The sequence below is a fragment of the Eubalaena glacialis genome, chromosome 2 (assembly GCF_028564815.1).
Source record: "Eubalaena glacialis isolate mEubGla1 chromosome 2, mEubGla1.1.hap2.+ XY, whole genome shotgun sequence".
NCBI classification, from domain to species: Eukaryota; Metazoa; Chordata; class Mammalia; order Artiodactyla; family Balaenidae; genus Eubalaena; species Eubalaena glacialis.
Window position 1 is genome coordinate 153918714 of NC_083717.1, and position 19258 is coordinate 153937971.

General features: G+C 39.4%; 1 protein-coding gene across 1 annotated transcript in view; it reads right to left on the minus strand.

The window, feature by feature from the left end:
* The window catches only part of CCDC175 (coiled-coil domain containing 175), a 62913-nt gene extending 56643 nt beyond the window's left edge, over positions 1-6270 (minus strand). Inside the window, exons 1-3 of the mRNA XM_061181482.1 lie at positions 6099-6270; positions 4268-4353; positions 2144-2255 (exon numbers count right to left, since the gene is read on the minus strand). Coding sequence (XP_061037465.1) covers positions 2144-2255; positions 4268-4353; positions 6099-6258 — 358 coding nt within the window. The 5' untranslated portion in view covers positions 6259-6270. The remainder of the gene's footprint in view (positions 1-2143; positions 2256-4267; positions 4354-6098) is intronic.
* Positions 6271-19258: the final 12988 nt, after the last annotated feature.

Consider the following 19258-nt stretch of genomic DNA (forward strand, 5'->3'; position numbering starts at 1 on the left):
AAGACTTTAGGAATACTAGGCACAAGGAGCAGCCCTACAGGGGCTGTAGGAAGCAGCACCTCCAGACCTGAGATCTAGACCTCACTGAAGAGGTCTGTGGCTCACTGGATGGCAAAGAAGTTCGTGAAATGTTCCGCTGGCAGAACTTACTAGAAATATGGCTTCTGGGGGCACTGGGGGGACTGGTCCACAGGGAATTGCTTCAGAACTCACTGCAAAACCACCTAAACGGTGCCAGGGTACCTGTTCACAGGGAGGTGCCTCACTGGTAGCAATCTACCATGAAGCCACTCAGGGGATACTGGAGGGGACTTCTGGGCACCAAGGACTGTTGCACGCCGCTGGCAGAAGCTACCTGCACTGCAAGAGTCGGCCAAGCTGAGCACACTGGAATAGGAAGACAACCCCTTTTTCCTCCAGTAACCCTTCAGTGCTCTGTACTGACAAAGCCTAACATTGCGCCAGCTGGCAAAAGGGGAAATTTACAGCGCCCCAGCTCCCTTATGACAGAGCAGACAATGAACATAGACTTGGAGCTGCAAGGGAACATCTACTTTAAAAATCTTTTTTTTTTTTTTTTAAATTTAGACAACTGTTTTAGGTTGGGCTCCCTGGGAAACAAATCTTAAAATTTGTGTGTAAAGCTCTGAGGAACATCTCCTCTGAGGACATAAGGGTTGGGCAAGGGTGGAGCATTTAAATGATGATGAGCTTTGGAGCTGTGATGACACTTCAGAGTTATTCCACATGGAGCGAGGGAGGCAGACCTTTGTACTCTCTTGGTGACCAATCACTGAATGTGGGCAGCAGTTGGGGAGGGAGTCTAACCTGAAGTGAAGCTTTTCTCTTTTGTCTAGGGCAATTCCTGTAGAGGAACTGAGCTGTGAGCCTCAGCCAACACTCCTGGCAGCTGGAAAAATAAAGTTGGAGCCTGACCTTACACCAAATACAAAATTTAACTCAAAATGGATCAAAGACCTAAATGTCAGAGCTAAAACTATAAAACTCTTAGAAGAAAACATAGGGGAAATCTTCATAATGTTGGATTTAGCCATGATTTCTTGGATATGACACAAAAAGCACAGACAACAAATGAAAATATAGATAAACTGGACTGTGTCAAAATTAAAAACTTCTGTGCAACAAAAGTCATTATTAACAAGAGTGATAAGGTAACCCATGGAATGGGAAAAAATACTTGCAAATCATATATCTGATAAGGGGTTAACATCCAGAATATATAAAGAATTCCCACAATGAAACAAACAACCTGATTAAAAGATGGGCAAAGGGCCTGAACAGACATTTCTCCAAAGAGGATAAACCAATGGCCAATAAGCACATGAAAAATGCTCAACATCACTAATTATTAGGGAAGTGCAAACCACAATGAGATACCAATTCTTATCCATTAGGATGGCTGTTATTTAAAACAAAACAAAAACAGAAAATAGCAAGTGCTGGCAAGAATGTAGAGAAATTGGAATGCTTGTGCATTGTGCAAGGGACGGTAAAATGGTGCAGCCACTGTGGAAAACAGTATGGGAGCTTCTCAAAAAATTAAACATAAAATTACTATATTACCATACAATCCAGCAATTCCCTTCTGCATTTATACCCAAAAGAATTGGAAGCAGAGCCTTGAATAGATATTTCCACACCCATGTTTGTAACAGCATTATTAGTTATTATTTCATTGTTATTATTATTATTTTGTAACAGCATTATTTACAACAGCCAAAAGGTGGAAACAATGCAAGGGTCCATTGATGGATGAATGGATAAACAAAACATGGTATATACATACAATGGAATATTGTTCAGCCTTAAAAGGAAAGGAAATTCTGGCACATGCTACAACATGGATTAACCCCAAAGACATGCCAGGTGAAATAAGCCAGTCACAAAAGGACAAATATTGTCTTTAGTCTATTTATAATAATTATATAAATTCAAGTCATATATATTATTTCCACTTAAAAAGTCAGGGAAACTTATTATGGATCTCACTACATTTGTGTTGCATACTCTTTCTGGCTATTTTTTGATATGAAATAACTATTAAACTCATCTTGTTACAAGTACTAGGCTCTATTTTCTCATAAGATAAACTAAATTTCTACAGTTGATAACCTCACAGTACCTTCCAATTCTCTGCTAACACTAGTGGGAAGAGTTTCCAGTAGAAAATATAGTCTGCTGAGTTCCATGCTTTCAATTTCCAGAAGATCAATTGTGGATTTTCTCATTTCTTCCTGAAAATGTAAATTACATAGTTAAAAAGTTAAGACATTAAAATAATAAGATTGATTTCCTAAACAAGGCCTTGTAAATGTTTTCAGAGATCAAAATTTGCTTTTCAGTAAGTAACTTTTGCCATTATTTTTATTTGGAATAGAAAGTGGGAAAAATAACTGTTCTTCAATGAGTTTTTAATGTGTCATTGTTAATTTATCTCTTAATTTCTGCTGATTTTCTTCTACTCAGAAATTATCTTTCGCTATGTGTGTGTGTTCCTTGTATGCAGTTTCAATAAATTTAAAAGGAAAGACTCCAACAAAAGGGTGACATTGAGAAAGGAAGCTTCTTGGGACTTCCCTGGTGATCCAGTGGTTAAGATACTGTGCTTCCACTGCAGGGGGTGAGGGTTTGATCCCCGGTCAGGGAACTAAGATCCCACGTGCCAAGAGGCCAAAAAAAAAAAAAAAAAAAAAGAGAGAAGGAAAGGAAGCTACTTAATTCAAAAATGGAAAATGCCTATAAAAGTATGCTTAGGTATAAAAAGAACAGTGGTTTTCTTATACCTACCTAAAAATATCTCCCTGCCTATTTGTTTGGATTTGTTTGGATATGTATATATATATATGTGGGGCTAGTTTCAAAAAGGAAAAAACATTCAAAAATCTGCTAGTGGAAAGAACAGATAAATCACCTCTTAAATAAACGGTCATAATGGCTATAGTTACTTTGTGACCTGAGAAATTGCCATTATATTTTATGAATAATAAAAAAGCAGGTTGCATAATTGTATATTTAGTAAGACCACTTTTCTGTAAAAACTAAAATTCAATACAGGAATCATCTATATCCTGAAAGTAGTCAAGACATTCAACAAAGAGTTAATCATGATTGTTTTAGGGTGGGATCATGGTGGTTTTTACATTCTTCCTTTTGCTTGTCTACTTTTTTCTAAATTTTCCAGAATAAACACACAATGCTTCTATAATAGTGAAAATGTGTTACTTTTAAAAATGGGAGGATTTATCTCTATTTAAGAGATTTCACAGCTCAGATATTAAATGGAGACATACTAGATACTTTAATAAGCCACAATAATTATTCTGAACACTTCAAATCCTGGAGAAAGACATAACTAAAAGAACGAAACAGAGGAAAGGGTTTCCACAGGACCACAGTGCAGTACAACACACACAAACTCTCAGTGTTTACATATATGTACTTAACTGGGATTATAAACTATAATTCTGTAGTATACCTACAGAACTATATATAATTACATAAAAATATAATTATAAAGTAATAAGATTAACTTTTCTCAGCAGTCTGTAGACTCAAGCTCATTAACTTTATAGCCATATTTCTACATTTTTAGATATTTGATAGGTAGTAGATTCTTATTCAATATTTTTAAATCAAATGAGGAGATATTGCCATTCTGAAACATCACTCAGGACCAGGGCCAAACAGAGACAAGTTTGTGACACTTCAAAAGGAAATTCTTTAAATATTTCTTTGATGGGGCCAAGTTAGTATAACTGAAAGAGAACCTGCTTCTTTTCACTGAAAAGCACTGTGTCAATGGAGTAGGTGCCAAATAATCTTTCACCAGTTTTGCGAGGAATTGCTTATAGAGACCTGAAAAAATTGGCACTATGCATGCAGTTTATCCCAGAGGTTGTTTGCTGGTTTTAAGCAATGCTCACATATTGATGTCACAAGCATTTGCCCATGTGGCCCACCCCTTAACTGAGCTCTGTTATCAGCAGGGTCTCTTCTCTTGAGCTGTCTTGCCCTCATCCATAGCACAGGTCGTTAATTCGGTGCTCTGCATGGGAAATCGGGCAGCAATCCACTACTGATCCATACTGGTGCAAATGCTTACGAAACTGAGAGAAATTTTAATTCAGGGCAAATATTTTCCCTATTCATCTATTGAAGTACGTTGAACAGAGCTGGTGCTAAATTAAAGTTTGATGAAGAAATAAGTGAAAGATTGAAAAAGTAGCTCTTATAGATGATACAATACCAATTTCTTAACAGCGATAGCAACGTCCTTAAGAAAGGTCTTAGCTTCTTCATTGCATTTAAAGTAGTCACTTTGCAGTGATTGTTCTAAAAAAAATTAGAAAATTAAGATCTCTTATTTATCTATCCAAAATCTGTTTAACCCTTTAAGATGTAGCTCAAATGCTTACTCAGCTGAAAATTACATCTTCTATCTTTGAATTTCTATAGTACATCATATGAATCTCTTTTGTACTTGTTATTTCTTATTTTACAGTGTACTAATTTAGGTATATACTTTATGTTTCTTGAGGACAAACTCCTCTTAAGATTCTAATTTTGTATCACTCACGGTAGAAAGAAGGAATCTGTATAGGATAAGACAAAAAAATTCCATATATATTTATAAAAGGGATAAATATAACACTCCCATAGTGTAGGTTTAAGAATGTCTTCATATATATATAAATTTGTATACGTATATCCTAAACGTAATATTTTACAAAACACTTATTTAATTCTTTAAAAATCCATTATGTCATTTTCACTTCCATGCCAATATTTTAATCATGGGATGACAGTAAATATTTGCAAAACTGGTAGGTGTGAGGTAGATAGAGTTTCTAACCCTCTTCGTTCATTGACATATGAAAAACAGTGCCTTTTCTCTCACACATTGTAAGTTGAAATCACATGGGAAGAGAGGCTTGGAAAATGTTGGCAAAGGAAGCAAGATACATGCAGAATGGGAAGAAGGAAGGAAAAAGAAAATATAAAAGGAAGAGGAGAGGGAACAGAGGAAGCTCTACTCACCTTGGTTCTGTCACCATTCCATTATACAGATTCTGTCTAAATGGATTCCAGGCCTGTATCCACATGTGTGGGATGAGTTTGATGTGTTTAATGTTTCACATGTATGTATAATCTAAGTTGGTTCTTATAACTTCATGATGATTCCCATCTCAGAGGTGAGAAATCTAAGACTTCTGAGGTCATGTCATGTGCACAAGGTCACAGAGCCCATCACTTATAGAGTCTGGATTCAGACACAAGTGGTGTGACTCCAGAGTCCATGCCCTGAGTGGCCATCCTCAACTCTCAGAAGAGTAAATAGCAATTTCTGCCCCCAGTTCCTGAAAACTTGGATTCTCTTAATGAACTAAGCTCTCAAACCAAGTGAAAAATCAGTTACTGAGTTTCCAAGCAAGTGTGTGTTAGGGAGGGACAGGTATTGCCTGCTGTCTCTTTTCCTTTTTTCTATGGAATGAATGAGCACAAGCATACTCCCACTTGCAAATGGGCTGGAGAGCTACATACTTTATAACTCACACTCAGGGCAAGAAAGCATAATGAATTTTTTTCCTATGACAAACTTTCTGAGCGTAAAGAAATTATTAGCAGAAAAAGTATTTGTGCCTAATGCACAATTGCTTGCCTAATGCAACAGGGGTTTCTTCCTTTCTTATTTACCTGTTAACTCCTCCAGTTTGCCATGCCAAAGTGTTGGAGGAAATTAACTTGCAAAGAAAAGGCAAGAAGGGACAAGATGAAATTAAATACATAATCTAAATGCAGGTGGGCACTCCAATCACAGGCAAATGTCAGTGGCCTGGGAGTCCAGGGATTTGTCCGCGATTTGTCACCAGCTACTAGTGTGAGTTGGGCCAAGTCACAGAGCTGAGCCCTGGGTCCCACTCCTTCGCCCCCCTCTCCCCCAAAGAGCTGGAGAAGGTTCTGCCCTACCAGGGATGCCCTGAGTTCTGGGAGGAGGTTCCCCACGAAGGTTCCCGCTTAATGCCGCCTAGGCGCCACCTCCGAGATGACGTCCCTCCGGGAGCCCACGGGCCTCTCACCGACAACAAAGAGCTGCTCCAGGGCGGCAGCTGCGACCGAGGAGCCCAGGGTGGAAGGGAAGGTGCATAATTCCAGGGAGGGGCCAGTGGAGACAGCGGCCGCCTGCAGCGCCTTCTCGCTGCCGAACCCCAGCTGTGGGGACCAGGAGCTGACAGCCATCTTGCTGCCTCTGCGCAGCGCCTACCAGGCCAGAGGTATGGACTGCCGGTTGCCACGGGCAACGAGGACGCCGAGGCAGAGCGCCAGCGCGCCACCTGGGGTGGGTGCCTCGCCAGGTTCCTCTAACTTTATACACAATAATTAAGCGATCCTATAAGGATGAGGCCCTCTTTAGCCGTCCTTTCCTCCTTCCATTTCCATTTCTTTAGTTCAGGACTTGTGCCTGAACACTTGTACACTTCTCGTGGACCGTGGGAATCATAATAATGATCACTTTTGAACGTATTTCTGTGCTGGGTACTACAGCTGTCTCTACAGCTCCCTTAATGTTCACAATGGCTTAGTGAGGGAAGTTCTTTCATTATCTCCACTTTTACAGACAAGGAAACTGAGGCAGGGATGACTAAGTGAATTGCCCAGGGTCACAAGAGAATAATTTTGGGTTTAAAGTGGAGTCTGTATAAATCTTTCCATTATGCTACAATACCCATCTCTGTACTCTTCTAGACCTTTCCCTGTATACATTCTACCACTATGCACATTTTACCTTGAATCAGTGATTTTCTTCTGCCTTCTCATCAAACAGTGAGCTCTTTGAAGGCAGGGATATTATTTTTCTCTGCGTCTCCAAAATCCAGCCCTGCATCAGGATCAGATTAAGTGTAACTATTAGTTCCCCTTTCCTCTGGTTGGTTAGAGACCAGCGAAGATGATTTAACCCCCTCCTTCTTAAGTTTTCTTTACAGATGGCAAAATTGAAATCAGAGTGAAAGTAACATGACAATAGCTATCCTTTATTGAATGGAACTATTCCAGGCACTGTCCTAAATACTTTACCTACAGTAACCTATTTAACCCTCATAACAATCCTTTGAGGTAGGTGTTATTTCCCACTTTGCATATGAGGACACAGAGTTTATGCCCTGAATCACTATGCTATACTGCCTTGGAGAGGACACAGTACGTCAACAGCCTCCTTCCTCCAGGGAGAACCATATCCTGGCTTTTAACACTCTCCTGGGTCCCCTCTTTTGCAAGATTTGGCATTCAGATCCATCCGTGCCCTTCCGTGCTTTTCTCTGTGAGGCAGGGGGAGGATGCCTAGAAACCACATTCCTCAAACACACTTGTCAGCTGGTTGGAGACACTGGTGGGAGATTAGCTGGCAAAGAAGCCATTCTGTTCGTCTCCTGGAATGGCAGTTTCAGGCCACCACAGTTGACTGCATCCCAGCAGTTTGGGTGGCTCCAGGGGTGGCAGGAGTGGGAATTGGTGCCTCCAGCTGTCTCCAGCTGCTTATCAGTGAGTGCAGGCATGTGGGCACTGTACAGGTTTGTGGCAGCTTTCTGGTGTCTGGGATCTTCTTTACGTAACTTCCCTTTGGTTTCTATAGCCCTTGTAGCATATTTCCTGTGATAAATTCCTCTCTTCTTGAACTACCTGGACTGGACTGCCCTAAGCCAACCTTTATGCTGCCACCAGAATATTATTCCTACTCATCACCTCATCTGGATCACGTTGCTCTCCACTGCCTATGAGTGAGGCCAGTCCCTGAGGGGACACTGCATGTATACCTTTGTAATCAGAAAAGAAAGTAAAGGTTTTTTTTTTTAATTAAAAAAAAACTTTAAAAAGATACAGAAGATAGACAAACAAAATAGTTGAGAGTATAAAAAAAGCTTTCTGATCCTTCAGTAGCCATAGATGGTGTTCACTGGGCCAAAAGTCATGTCCTACTTCTCTCATGTTTCCATTTTACTCTGGTAACAGAACAGATACTTTTCTCTTCCAGTCAATATTTTTCAGGCAGACTTTTGCTCAGTAGCAGAACAGCATATTAGAATACCCCAGTCCCATGCTGACACTGATTTTTAAGTTATGGTAAGCAAGTTTGCTTCTGTTTCTCCTGCTGCTGACAGGGCCAGGAGAACCCAACTGCTGCATGAGTTTGACCCCTACTTGCAAAGGAACGTATACAACACTGTATTCAGGCGTATTTGCAGTTTCTACAGTATTCGAGGTTTATATGGTATTTGACGATGACATTGCTCTTGTTCCTGCCTCTGCATAAATCTAGTACCTCTAGAGAAAGCCTCAACTTCTTGGTTGTGTTTCTAGACCCTGGGTTAGACCAAGCCAAGGTCCCAGTCTCTGTGATGTGTTAAACATCTCACATATAGGAAGTAGTTGCATGTTTCAGTGCTTTGTGCTCAGCATTTCAGCATCCCTGATGGTTCAGTATTGGACCATGCTCAAATCCTCCTGAGAAGTAAGAATTCAAGAAAATAGAGTCTCTGTCTTCCTCACTCTGACCCTACCAGTACCAAGTAAAGGGCCTAATATGGGCACATGGCCCTGCCTCCCCATCATGGTTGGTCAGTAGGATTTTCTTATCTTAATGCCTTGCCATCTTTTGCAGGTTGTGTTTCATCTTCAGGCTTGTTGCTTCATGGTCACAAATGGCTACTGTAGCCCCAGACCTCATGCCCTTGTACAAAGTGGAAAGGGTCCACCTGTAGAAGCCCCTCTTCCCTTTCATCAGGGAAGGAAATCTGTCCAGAGTCCTACACACTTCCTTTTATGTCTCAATGGCTAGTATTAGATCACAAGGTCACCCATGAAGGGGAGGTTAGGGCAAGGGGTATCCGCATTTCCAGCTTCTGTGGAGGTGGCAGGAGAGAAGAGGCTTCAGAACAGTTGGACAGTTACCCATAGAATGTCAGACACACATTCATCCTCTGAACTAATATTTGTCAGCCCCAACATTAGGTCTAAACCAGCTGGCTAGGTGGGCCTTTCCTAGGGGTGGTAAAGGAATCAGTGATGCTTTTAGCATTAAATAGAAAGGCGTTCTTGATCCTTGCCCATTGGGTACCTTTTAAGCCTTCATATTGGCTTTATGCCTATGTCTGCAAGATGGTTATACATTAGACAAAGATTCCATACCCCTTGGGCTTCTCACAGCTTCTAAAGTACCTGTCTTGTGATCAGGCTGCGATTCTTAGTTCCTGCGACTCCATCACACAGTCATTTGTGGTAAAATGGCAGGAACAGCATGTCCTCTAGGTAATGCCAGATGGTTAGAGAAGCAAACAGATGGATTAGTGTCCCAGATGGAGTTATGCCAAACAAGGATAGGGCGGTGTCTCCAAAAAAGGGCAGACCATGTCACAGTTTGTAATAACACCTGATAAGGAGCCTCCTTTTCAACTCTGTCTCTTGACTAGTTTTTATCTGTAATCAGCAATTGCTTGGGGCTAAACAGATTTGAGTCAAATGCCCATTGCATCATTTGCTGGTGGTTTTTGATTGGCTCAGGTAGTTAACCTCAATCTCCCATTCTTCATCTGTAAAATTGGATTTTACTTCCTGGGATTATGAAGCTTACGTAGAATAATGATGTGCTTACCATAGAGTACATGCTATTTCCCATCTTTTATTTCTACTAAATGGAAAATAAGAAACATTTCTTCTGAAATACAGATGTTAATGTCCTTTCTGCATCCCTTGCCTTCCTTAAACCTCTTGGTCATTCAACCCTTAGTGACAATTACTGCAATTAAATCAACAGTTGCTGTCCCAGAGATGGGACATTGGTTTTATTTCCATGTTATTTCTGCTGGATAGCAGTGACTGCCTGGAGTGCTCAGTTAGGGAGGTTCTGAGGCCGAGTCTCTGCAGAGAAAGATGCCTGCCAGGTTACCAGAGAAAGGCACGGCCTCACGTGTGTTGGCATTGGACTCATTGGTTTACGTGTTTGGGTTGTGCCTTCTGTGTGCTGGGCATTGTGCTGGGCACTGAGCTTATAAAAAAGAGACCCATAGGTGGCACCAGAGAAGGCCTCTCTGAGGAAGGGAGACATAGTGGTGAGAAGGAGTCAGCCTTCTTTTATTATTCTCTTAGTGGAGGAGAGAAAGAGGTCAGAGAGACAAGGCAAAAAGAGGAAAGAGAAATAGGAGGAAGGGGAGACAGAAGGGGTAAGAGTCTGGAGAAGTCAGCTGTCTACTCTCATGAGAGCCTCCTTTCCTCTTGTTCCCCCTAAAAGTTCACTTTCTCTGATGAATCCACTCAGCATGTATTGAGCTTTATTACATACCAGACACTCTTATCAGTGCTTTGACTAAACACGTGGACAAGATTTGGCCCCCGTTTTCAAGAAAATGGCCTTTAAGGTGAAAAAGAAGGGTAGGTTTTGAAGCACATCTGCAAAGCAGTTTGTGTGGTTTTAGAAAATGTACATTTTGTAACTGTTTCCATGCCTTACTTAATCTTTATCATAACTCTCTGGGGTGAATTATTATGATTACCCATTTTTCAGAAAATCACCCCAAGATGAGAGCTTCAATGACCTTGGGGATAACCTCGGGCCAGGCCCTTAAAGTTGGACAATGGCAGAGCAGTCCTTCTGACTGCAGGACTGGGGCACTGTCTGCTATGCTAGAGCTGCATTGTGGCTTTGTGACCAGGGCAGGGGATTGGGGCTGGGGTAAGCAGTGCTCTGGACTACACAGGACGTCAGCAGAGCCATGGAGGTGTGCCAATGGGCATGGGGTGAATGGAGAGGAAAAGCAGGAGCCCAATCAGAAATTTAGGTTGTGATTTCACTACAAAGATCCTTGAATTCCAAGTTCAGGAGTTTGGGTTTTATGCTGCGGGCAATGCTGCTGAGAGCAGAGATTAAGCTGCTCCCTGCTGGCAGCTGCACGGTAATTCAGTTTATTTTTGCCTAAGGTAACATTTTATCACAGGACAGAATATCATTATCAATAACGGCATTTTGATTTTTTCAAGTGAGCATCTGCAGAGTAATCAGAAACTAAATTGGGCCTGAAACAACCCATGCCATATTTAGCAAGAATGTCTTATTATTTTACTATTAACTTAAGTCACTGAAGTTTCGAATGGTATTCTCTTTTAGAAAGGTAGCAGGGGATGATTGTTAATGCTTACTTAGCATTTTTATAGACTTTTCTAACATTCACGATCTTTCAGGAGCAGTATTTTTATTTTCCTTATTTTTTCTCATTTTAGTTAACTCTTATTTTTGAAGAATAGATAAGGTAATTCATATGAAGACGATTTGGTAAAGATAATTGGAGTAAGTACTCTCCATTTGATTTAAAAATCTTTCTTTTTTTCCTTTAACAAATTTAGAAAATGTCAGATTAATGCTGGCTGACCATTCCCTGCATATATGGTTGCAGTGGAGAATTTCCAGAGCTTATTTGGGAAAGTAAAAATACAAGCCATGGCAATTCTGAATCCCATTCCTTCCCACCTCCTCAAGGACTTTCCTCAATTAGCTCCTCCCTCACCTGTGTCTTCCTCCGACCTCATGCCCAGTTATCTCTTCCTAAATTCATGCCTTTCCTCAACCCTTCGGCCACCCTACCTCTCAATTACCAAACTTCTTGAAAGTGTGGTCTACATCTTGGCTATAATGCATCCCTTCACCCTGAATTCTAAATTACCTCCTCCTCATCTTCTAATGGCCTTTTCTCAAGCCCCGATCCCACACATCCCCTTTCCTGCAGTATTTGACACAATTACCCAGCTCTCACCAACCCTTCTTTAGAAACTCACCTCCTAATTGGTTCTTGCTTTTTCTTCTTCACTTGTTTTGCTGGCTTCCTTAGGCATGCTGCCTGGGCTCCATCCTTGGTCTTCCCTTCAGGCTCTCTCAACCCTTCCCTTGAATAGAGTTGAATCTACACAAATAACTCTCAGGTTGTATCTCCTGCCCGACCTCTCCTCTAAGAATTAATCTTGTAGACTAGACTAAACATTCTCATCAGCCTATGCTGCCAGCATGTCAAATTCAACCAGTTCAGAATCAAAATCTGCATTGCAGGTGGTTTTTCTGCCTATTGAAAACATACTTGTATTGTCAGCCCATCTGAAAAGCTGTATCATCCACAAATTTTTTTCTTGATCCCAATAATCTCAGTGCTTCCAGAGCACTTTATTCAAATTTTTTTATGGTTAGTAATTGTAGGCTGAGTGGTCTAATAGTTTTCTGTGTGATAGTCTTATTACTAAATAGCTGTGTAGCATTTACACCTCAGTTTTCTCATCTGTAAATGAGGCCTTAATTTAGGGTAGTCTTGAGAATTAAATAAATTAATAAACACTTTAAAGTGTTTAAAACAATGCCTGGAACAAAACAAACAACTCCATATATTTATTGTTGTCATCGCTATACTATGAACTCCTTAAAAGTGGGAACTGTGTTTTACTCATTTTTTAATCTCCTATAGCACTTAGCATAGCAATTTTCATGTAATAGATGCTTCAGATATTGTTGAAATGGACAACAGGAGAGATTCATGTGCTCAGAAGTTTTTAAAAATATAGAGCTCAAAATCTCCTGCAGTTTAGGTTTTAGTAGAAAAAAGAAAAATACTGGAGAAAAAGGCAACTTCCTCAGGGTCTCACACCCCTTTTATATGTAGGCTGGTACAGCAAGAACTGACATTCATAAAAGTCTTACTGATCATTACCATTACAAGACCCTGAAGAACACTGTGAACCAACAGATTAAGTTGCACATAACGTTTGTTTCTAAGTGAATTTTATTACATCAGAATTATTCCTTAATAATTAGTTTTAAATGATAACTCTTATTTAACCATGATTTCAGTTAATGAGAACTTTGTATTCCCAGCTCTGCAAGATCAGTGAGCTTCTGGAGTTGAAGAATGAATTGTCACCGGGGCTCCAACGTAATAGTTTTGTTTTTCTTTTTTCCTGTTCCATTGTGAATTCATTCTGGTTCAGGATGAATTTGTATACAAAATTAAGCCATGATATCTTGAAGATTTGTGCACTCTTATTTACTGCCTCTATTCACGGCAGGGTTGTTAGGTAATACCTGGATTTAAGCACTTTTGTCTTTAACTACAAAGGTCAAAGCAGCAAAATTGTATGTTTGGAAAAATACTCAACCTCCTGTAGTTAAGTCCTTGGACTCCCTTGTGTTATGCCTGTTTATAATTAATATACTTTAGTTGAGTTTTTATTACTAGCAATCAAATAGTCTTGCTGAGGCAGCATTGCTCCTGAGTTAGAGATTGTAGGGAGGGGGCAGAGAAACACAGGAAAGGCGATGTTCTCAGTGGAAAGAGCCCAGGCCTCAAAATCAGACAAATAGTGATCCAAGTCCTTGTTTCATCACTTACTAGTTATGTAAACTTGTACCAGTTATTTAAACATCTTGACATTCAGTTTCCTCATTTGGACAATAAAAATAAAAATATTAATCATGGAGGATTTTGAAATTCTGAGGATTAGAAGTAATGTTTGTAAAGAGCCCACCAGGCACAGTGTCTCATTCAATGGTGCTATATTATTGTTAACAAGTTTCATTTTAATAGCTTCAAAGTAACCTTATTGACTAATAAATCATGCAGCTAAATTATAAAATAATTAGTTAATTGGCTAAATACATTTAATATAATAACCAATTTAGGAATTAAAGAATAAAATTTAAAATAGGGTAAATTTTTATAAAAAAGAAAATAAATAAATGTACTTTACTTGGTAAGAAGAAACTCTATAAAGGCCAGGAAAAAATTGCTCTTGGTTTAGCACTATTCTTCCCAATGGAGATTAAAAATTCTACTATGAACTGGGCACCCAAATGAGTTCAGGCGGATAACCTAAAAGAATATAATAGAGTCCCTAAAGAAAGTTCCACTTATTCTGTTGGAAATACATTTTTTTGTAGCAAACATCTGGCTGTTCTCTCCCACTTAGAGGAAGCAAAGACATGAGCTAGATTCTACTGTTGAAAATTGGTTGACCAAATATGCATGGATTTATTTCTGGGCTCTCTATTCTGTTCCATTGGTCTATATGTCTATTTTTATGCCAGTATCATACTGTTCTAATTACCATAGCTTTCTAGTATAGTTTGAAATCAGGCAGCATGATACCTCCAACTCTGTTCTTCTTTCTCAAGATTGCTTAAGTTATTCAGGGTTTGTGATTCCATTGCATTTTCTAGTTCTGTGAAAAATGCCACTGGAATTTTGATAGGGATTGCACTAAATTTGTATATCACTTTGGGTATTATGTACATTTTAACAATATCAATTCTTCTAATCCATGAATGTGAGTATCCATTTATTTGGGTCTTCATCAATTTCTTTCATCAATGTCTTATAGTATTCTGTGCACAGACCTTTCACCTCCTTAGTTAAATTTATTCCTAGGTATTTTATTCTTTTTGATGCTATTGTAAATGGGATTGTTTTCTTGATTTCCTTTTTGGATAGATCAATGTTGATGTAAAGAAATGCAACTAATTTTTGGATGCTGACTTTGTATCCTGCAACTTTACTGCATTTGTTTTTTAGTTCTAACAATGTGTGTGTGTGTGTGTGTGTGTGTGTGTGTAATCTTTAGGGTTTTCTACATATAGGATCATGTCATCTGCAAATAGAGATAATTTTACTTCTTCTATTCTGCTTTGGATGCCTTTTATTTCTTTTCCTTGTGTGATTGCTCTTGCTAGTACTTCCAGTACTATGTTAAATAGAAGTGGTGAGAGTGGGCATCAGATCATAGAGGAAGAGGTTTCAGTTTTTGCCATTGATTATGATGTTAGCTGTGGACTTTTCATAAACGGCTTTTATTATGTTGAAGAAATTTCCTTTTATACCTATTTTGTTGAGAATTTTTATCATGAATGGATGTTGATCTTTGTCAAATGCTTTCTCTGCATCTGAGAAGCTCATGTGATTTTTATCTTTTATTCTGTTAATGTGGGGTATCACACTGATTGATTTGCGTATGTTAAACTAAACTTGTATCCCAGGGATAAATCCTACTTGGTCATGGTGTATAATCTTTTTGATGATGCTGTTGAATTCAGTTTGCTAGTATTTTATTGAGGATTTCTGCATCTATGTTCATCAGGGATATTGGCTTGTAGTTTTCTTTTCTTGTTTCTTTGTTTGGCTTTTGTATCAGGGCAATGCTGGCCTCATAAAATGAGTCTGAAAGTATTCTCTCTACTTCTATTTTTTGGAAGAGTTTAAGAAGGATTGGTATTCATTCTTCTTTGGATGTTTAGTAGAATTCAGCTATGAAGCCATCTGGTCCTGTGCTTTTCTTTATTAAGGGGTTTTTGATTACTACATCAATCTCCTTATTTGTTATTGGTCTGTTTAGGCATTCTATTTCTTCTTGATAAAGTCTTGGTAGGTTGTGTGTTTCTAGAAATTTATCCATTTCTCCTTTGTTATCCAATTGGTGTGCATATAATTGTTCATAATAGTCTCTTATGATCCTTTTTTTTTCTGAAGCTTCTATTGTAATGTCTCTTTCATTTTTGATTTCATGTCTTTTCTCTTTTTTCTTTTTTATCTAGCTAAGTGTTTGTCAATTTTGTTTATTTTTTGAAAAACAAACTCTTAGTTTTGTTGATTTTTAAAAATTGTTTTTCTACTCTCTATTTGACTTATTTCTGCTCCAATCTTTATTTCCTTCCTTCTTCTAACTTTAGATTTAGTTTGTTCTTTTTTAGTTCCTTGGGGTGTAAAGTTACATCGTTTATTTGACATCTTCTTTTTTAATGTAGGTGTTCATCACCATAAACCTTCCTTAGTACTGCCTTTGCTGCATCCCGTAAGTTTTGGTAATTTGTGTTTTTGTTTTCATTTTTCATGAGAAATTTTTAAAATTCCCTTTTGATCCAGTGGTTGTTCAAGAGTGTATTATTTAATTTCCATGTGTTTATGAATTTTCCACATTTTCTTTCTGTTAGTGATTTCTAGCTTCATTCCATTGTGGTCCAAAAGATACATGATATAATTTCTATTTTATTAAATTTGTTAAGAGTTGTTTTGTGACCTAACATGTGATCTATCATGGAGAATATTCCATGTGCACTTGAGAAGAATGTGTATTCCTCTGCTGTTGGGTGAAAGTTGTATATGTCTGTTAGGTCCAGTTGATCTCTAGTGTTGTTCAAGTCCACTGTTTCTTTATCAATCTTTCTGTCTGGATGTCTACCCGTTATTGAATGTGAGGTGTTGAAGTCTCCTCCTATTATTGTATTGTAAATTTCTTCATTCAGATTTGTCAGTATTTGTTTTATATACTTAGGTGTTCTAAAGTTGGATGCATATATATTTACAATCGTTATATCTTCCTGTTGAATTGACCCTTTTATCATTATGTAATACATTCTTTGTCTCCAAACAGTTTTTAAAAAAAATCAATTTATTTATTTATTTTATTTTTATTTTTGGCTGCGTTGGGTCTTTGTTGCTGCACGTGGGCTTTCTCTAGTTGAGGCAAGCGGGGGCTACTCTTCATTGTGGTGTGCAGGCTTCTCATTGCAGGGGCTTCTCTTGTTGTGGAATGCAGGCTCTAGGCATGCGGGCTTCAGTAGTTGTGGCACGCAGGCTCAGTAGTTGTGGCACACGGGCTCAGTTGCTCCGCGGCATGTGGGATCTTCCGGGACCAGGGATCAAACCTGTATCCCCTGCATTGGCAGGCGGATTCTTAACCACTGCACCACCAGGGAAGTCCCCCAAACACAGTTTTAACTTAAAGTCTACTTTACCAACAAACTTCATACTTTATATTCTCATGTTGCCATTTAGTGTCCTTTCATTTCTACTTGCAAAACTCCCTTTAGCATATTGGGGAGCAACCAGAGAGAACTAATTCCAGCAGGATTCTTTTAAAAGGCAGTTGGGACACAGGATACAAAATAATTCATTTCAATTTACTCATCAAAGAAAATGTGGCCAGCCAAATTAATTCTGTAATATTGAATGTATTGAACTAAAGAAAAAATTTAAAGAAAAAAATCATAGTGAGGAGCTTGAGATTGGTGCCAATATAAAGCACTAGAAAAGAAGTTTGGAGTGTGAAGAGAAAATGACCCTTTGCCCAGATCTACAGAGTTTGTTTATTGCTCCTTAACCACAACCACACTGGCTGATGCCAAACCGCAGTGGGGTCTCCTGTATGCCCCACCCACTCCCTACACTCAGAAGAGAGTGCTAAAGTTCAGATGCCTGAAGCTGCCCTATTCAATGACAAAGCGGCAGTTGCTGGAACCCCATAATAGTGAAGCAAGGCCCAACACTCGGCTACACTCAAGTACACTTTGGTAAAGGAGTAGCTGTCCCACTACTTCTCAGCAGTAATTCCTTACAGTGAGAAACAACTGGGGAAACAGAGCTGGGCTCTGCACAGAGGAAAAATCTTCACAGTGGTGTAAGGGCCAGCATGAGGCTCAGGGGGTTCTATGAGTTGAACTGTGTCCCCAGTAAAAGATATGTTGAAGTCCTAAACCCCAGAATGTGAGCTTATTTGGAAATAGGATCTTTATAGACCAATCAAGTTAAAATGAGGTCATTGGGGGCCCTAATCCATATGACTGGTGTCCTTATGAAAAGGGAAAATTTGTACACAGGGGGAAGATGATGTGAAGACACACAGTGAGAAGATGGCCTTGTGCCTGGAGTGATGCATCTACAAGCCAAGGAATGCCATGGACTGCTGGCAACCACCAGAAGCTAGAATAGGCAAGGAAGAATCCTCCCCTAGAGCTATCAGAGAGAGCACGGCCCTGCCAACACCTTGGTTTTGGACTTTTAACCACCAGAACTGTGCCAGAATAAATTTCTGTCATTTTTTTTTAAACTTTTTTTTTAATATATATTTTTCAACATCTTTATTGGAGTATAATTGCTTTACAATGTTGTGTTAGTTTCTGTTGTTTAACAAAGTGAATCAGCTATACGTATACATATATCCCCATATCCCCTCCCTCTTGCGTCTCTCTCCCACCCTCACTATCTGTCATTTTAAGTCATCCAGTTTTTGGTACTTTGTTAGGGCAATACAAGGAAACTGATATAGGTGGGGAAAGAGCAGAGAATATACAATTATCCTACTCCCTTTTTCCTGAAATGATCCATAAAACATACCACAGCTTCTTCACCTACTCACCCCCTGCTTGCTTAACTCATGTGTAGGCTATAAGAATCTTCTACTGTTCACTACTTTCAGGATAACCTCACTCACTCTGTGTCCCTGAGGGCTCTATCCTTGGTCTGCTTCTTACCTGGGCATTGGGTCCTCACATTATTTCCATCATCTCAAATATCATTCTGACTGATGCTTCCTTAAAAGCAGGATCATATGTGCCCCGTGTTCCATCTCTTAAAATTCTGCATCCATACCTATCATTTTGTCAGGCTGGAGTTTCCTCGGGAAACTTTCTTCACCACTGCTAGCAAACAGAATTCCTCATTAGATCCTCTGAATGAGCAGCTGCTTATGAAAGGAATTCTGGGCTCTCCGGAGGGAGGCAAATGCTGCACATGCAGACCTTGAAGAAGGTTAATTTGACACAATAAAGCCATTTAGAAGAAACTTTATCTCAAAGGTTGTACACTGAAACACACACTCACACACACACACACACACACACACACACTCTCTTCTATATCTAGTAACCATAAAAAATAGCAAGCACCAAACCAAGCTTATTATCTTCCTTCCCCAGACAAGCTCTTCTGGGCTTTCTAACCTGAAAAATGGTACTGCACTCTCCTGATCAGCTAGTCTTTGACAGAGCTGGGGTTAGGGTGAGGCAAGCAAGCTGCCTAGGGTGAAGAATTTAAGGAGGCACTCACTCTCAGTGTCAGCCTTGGTCTTGAACTCCCACATGTAGTCAATCACCAACTCCAGTCCCATCCCCCTCCATGTCATCTCTCTTAGCGGCTCCTCTGTGCACAGTGGGTGCTAGGCATGTTGGGTTGATATAGAGGATCAGGGACAGGTGAATATATCCTTTGTATTCTCAGCTGCCTTAGTAGAAGCCTTGTCATTCATTTGTCACCTGTCTGCTGTTAGTTATGTCACAATTGTCTCCTATATTCTTCTAATCTCCAGTATCATACATCCTCATTGTGTCTGTGCGACTCTGAGATCTAAAAAATAGAGCACAAAATCCTTAACATTCAAGTTTCTT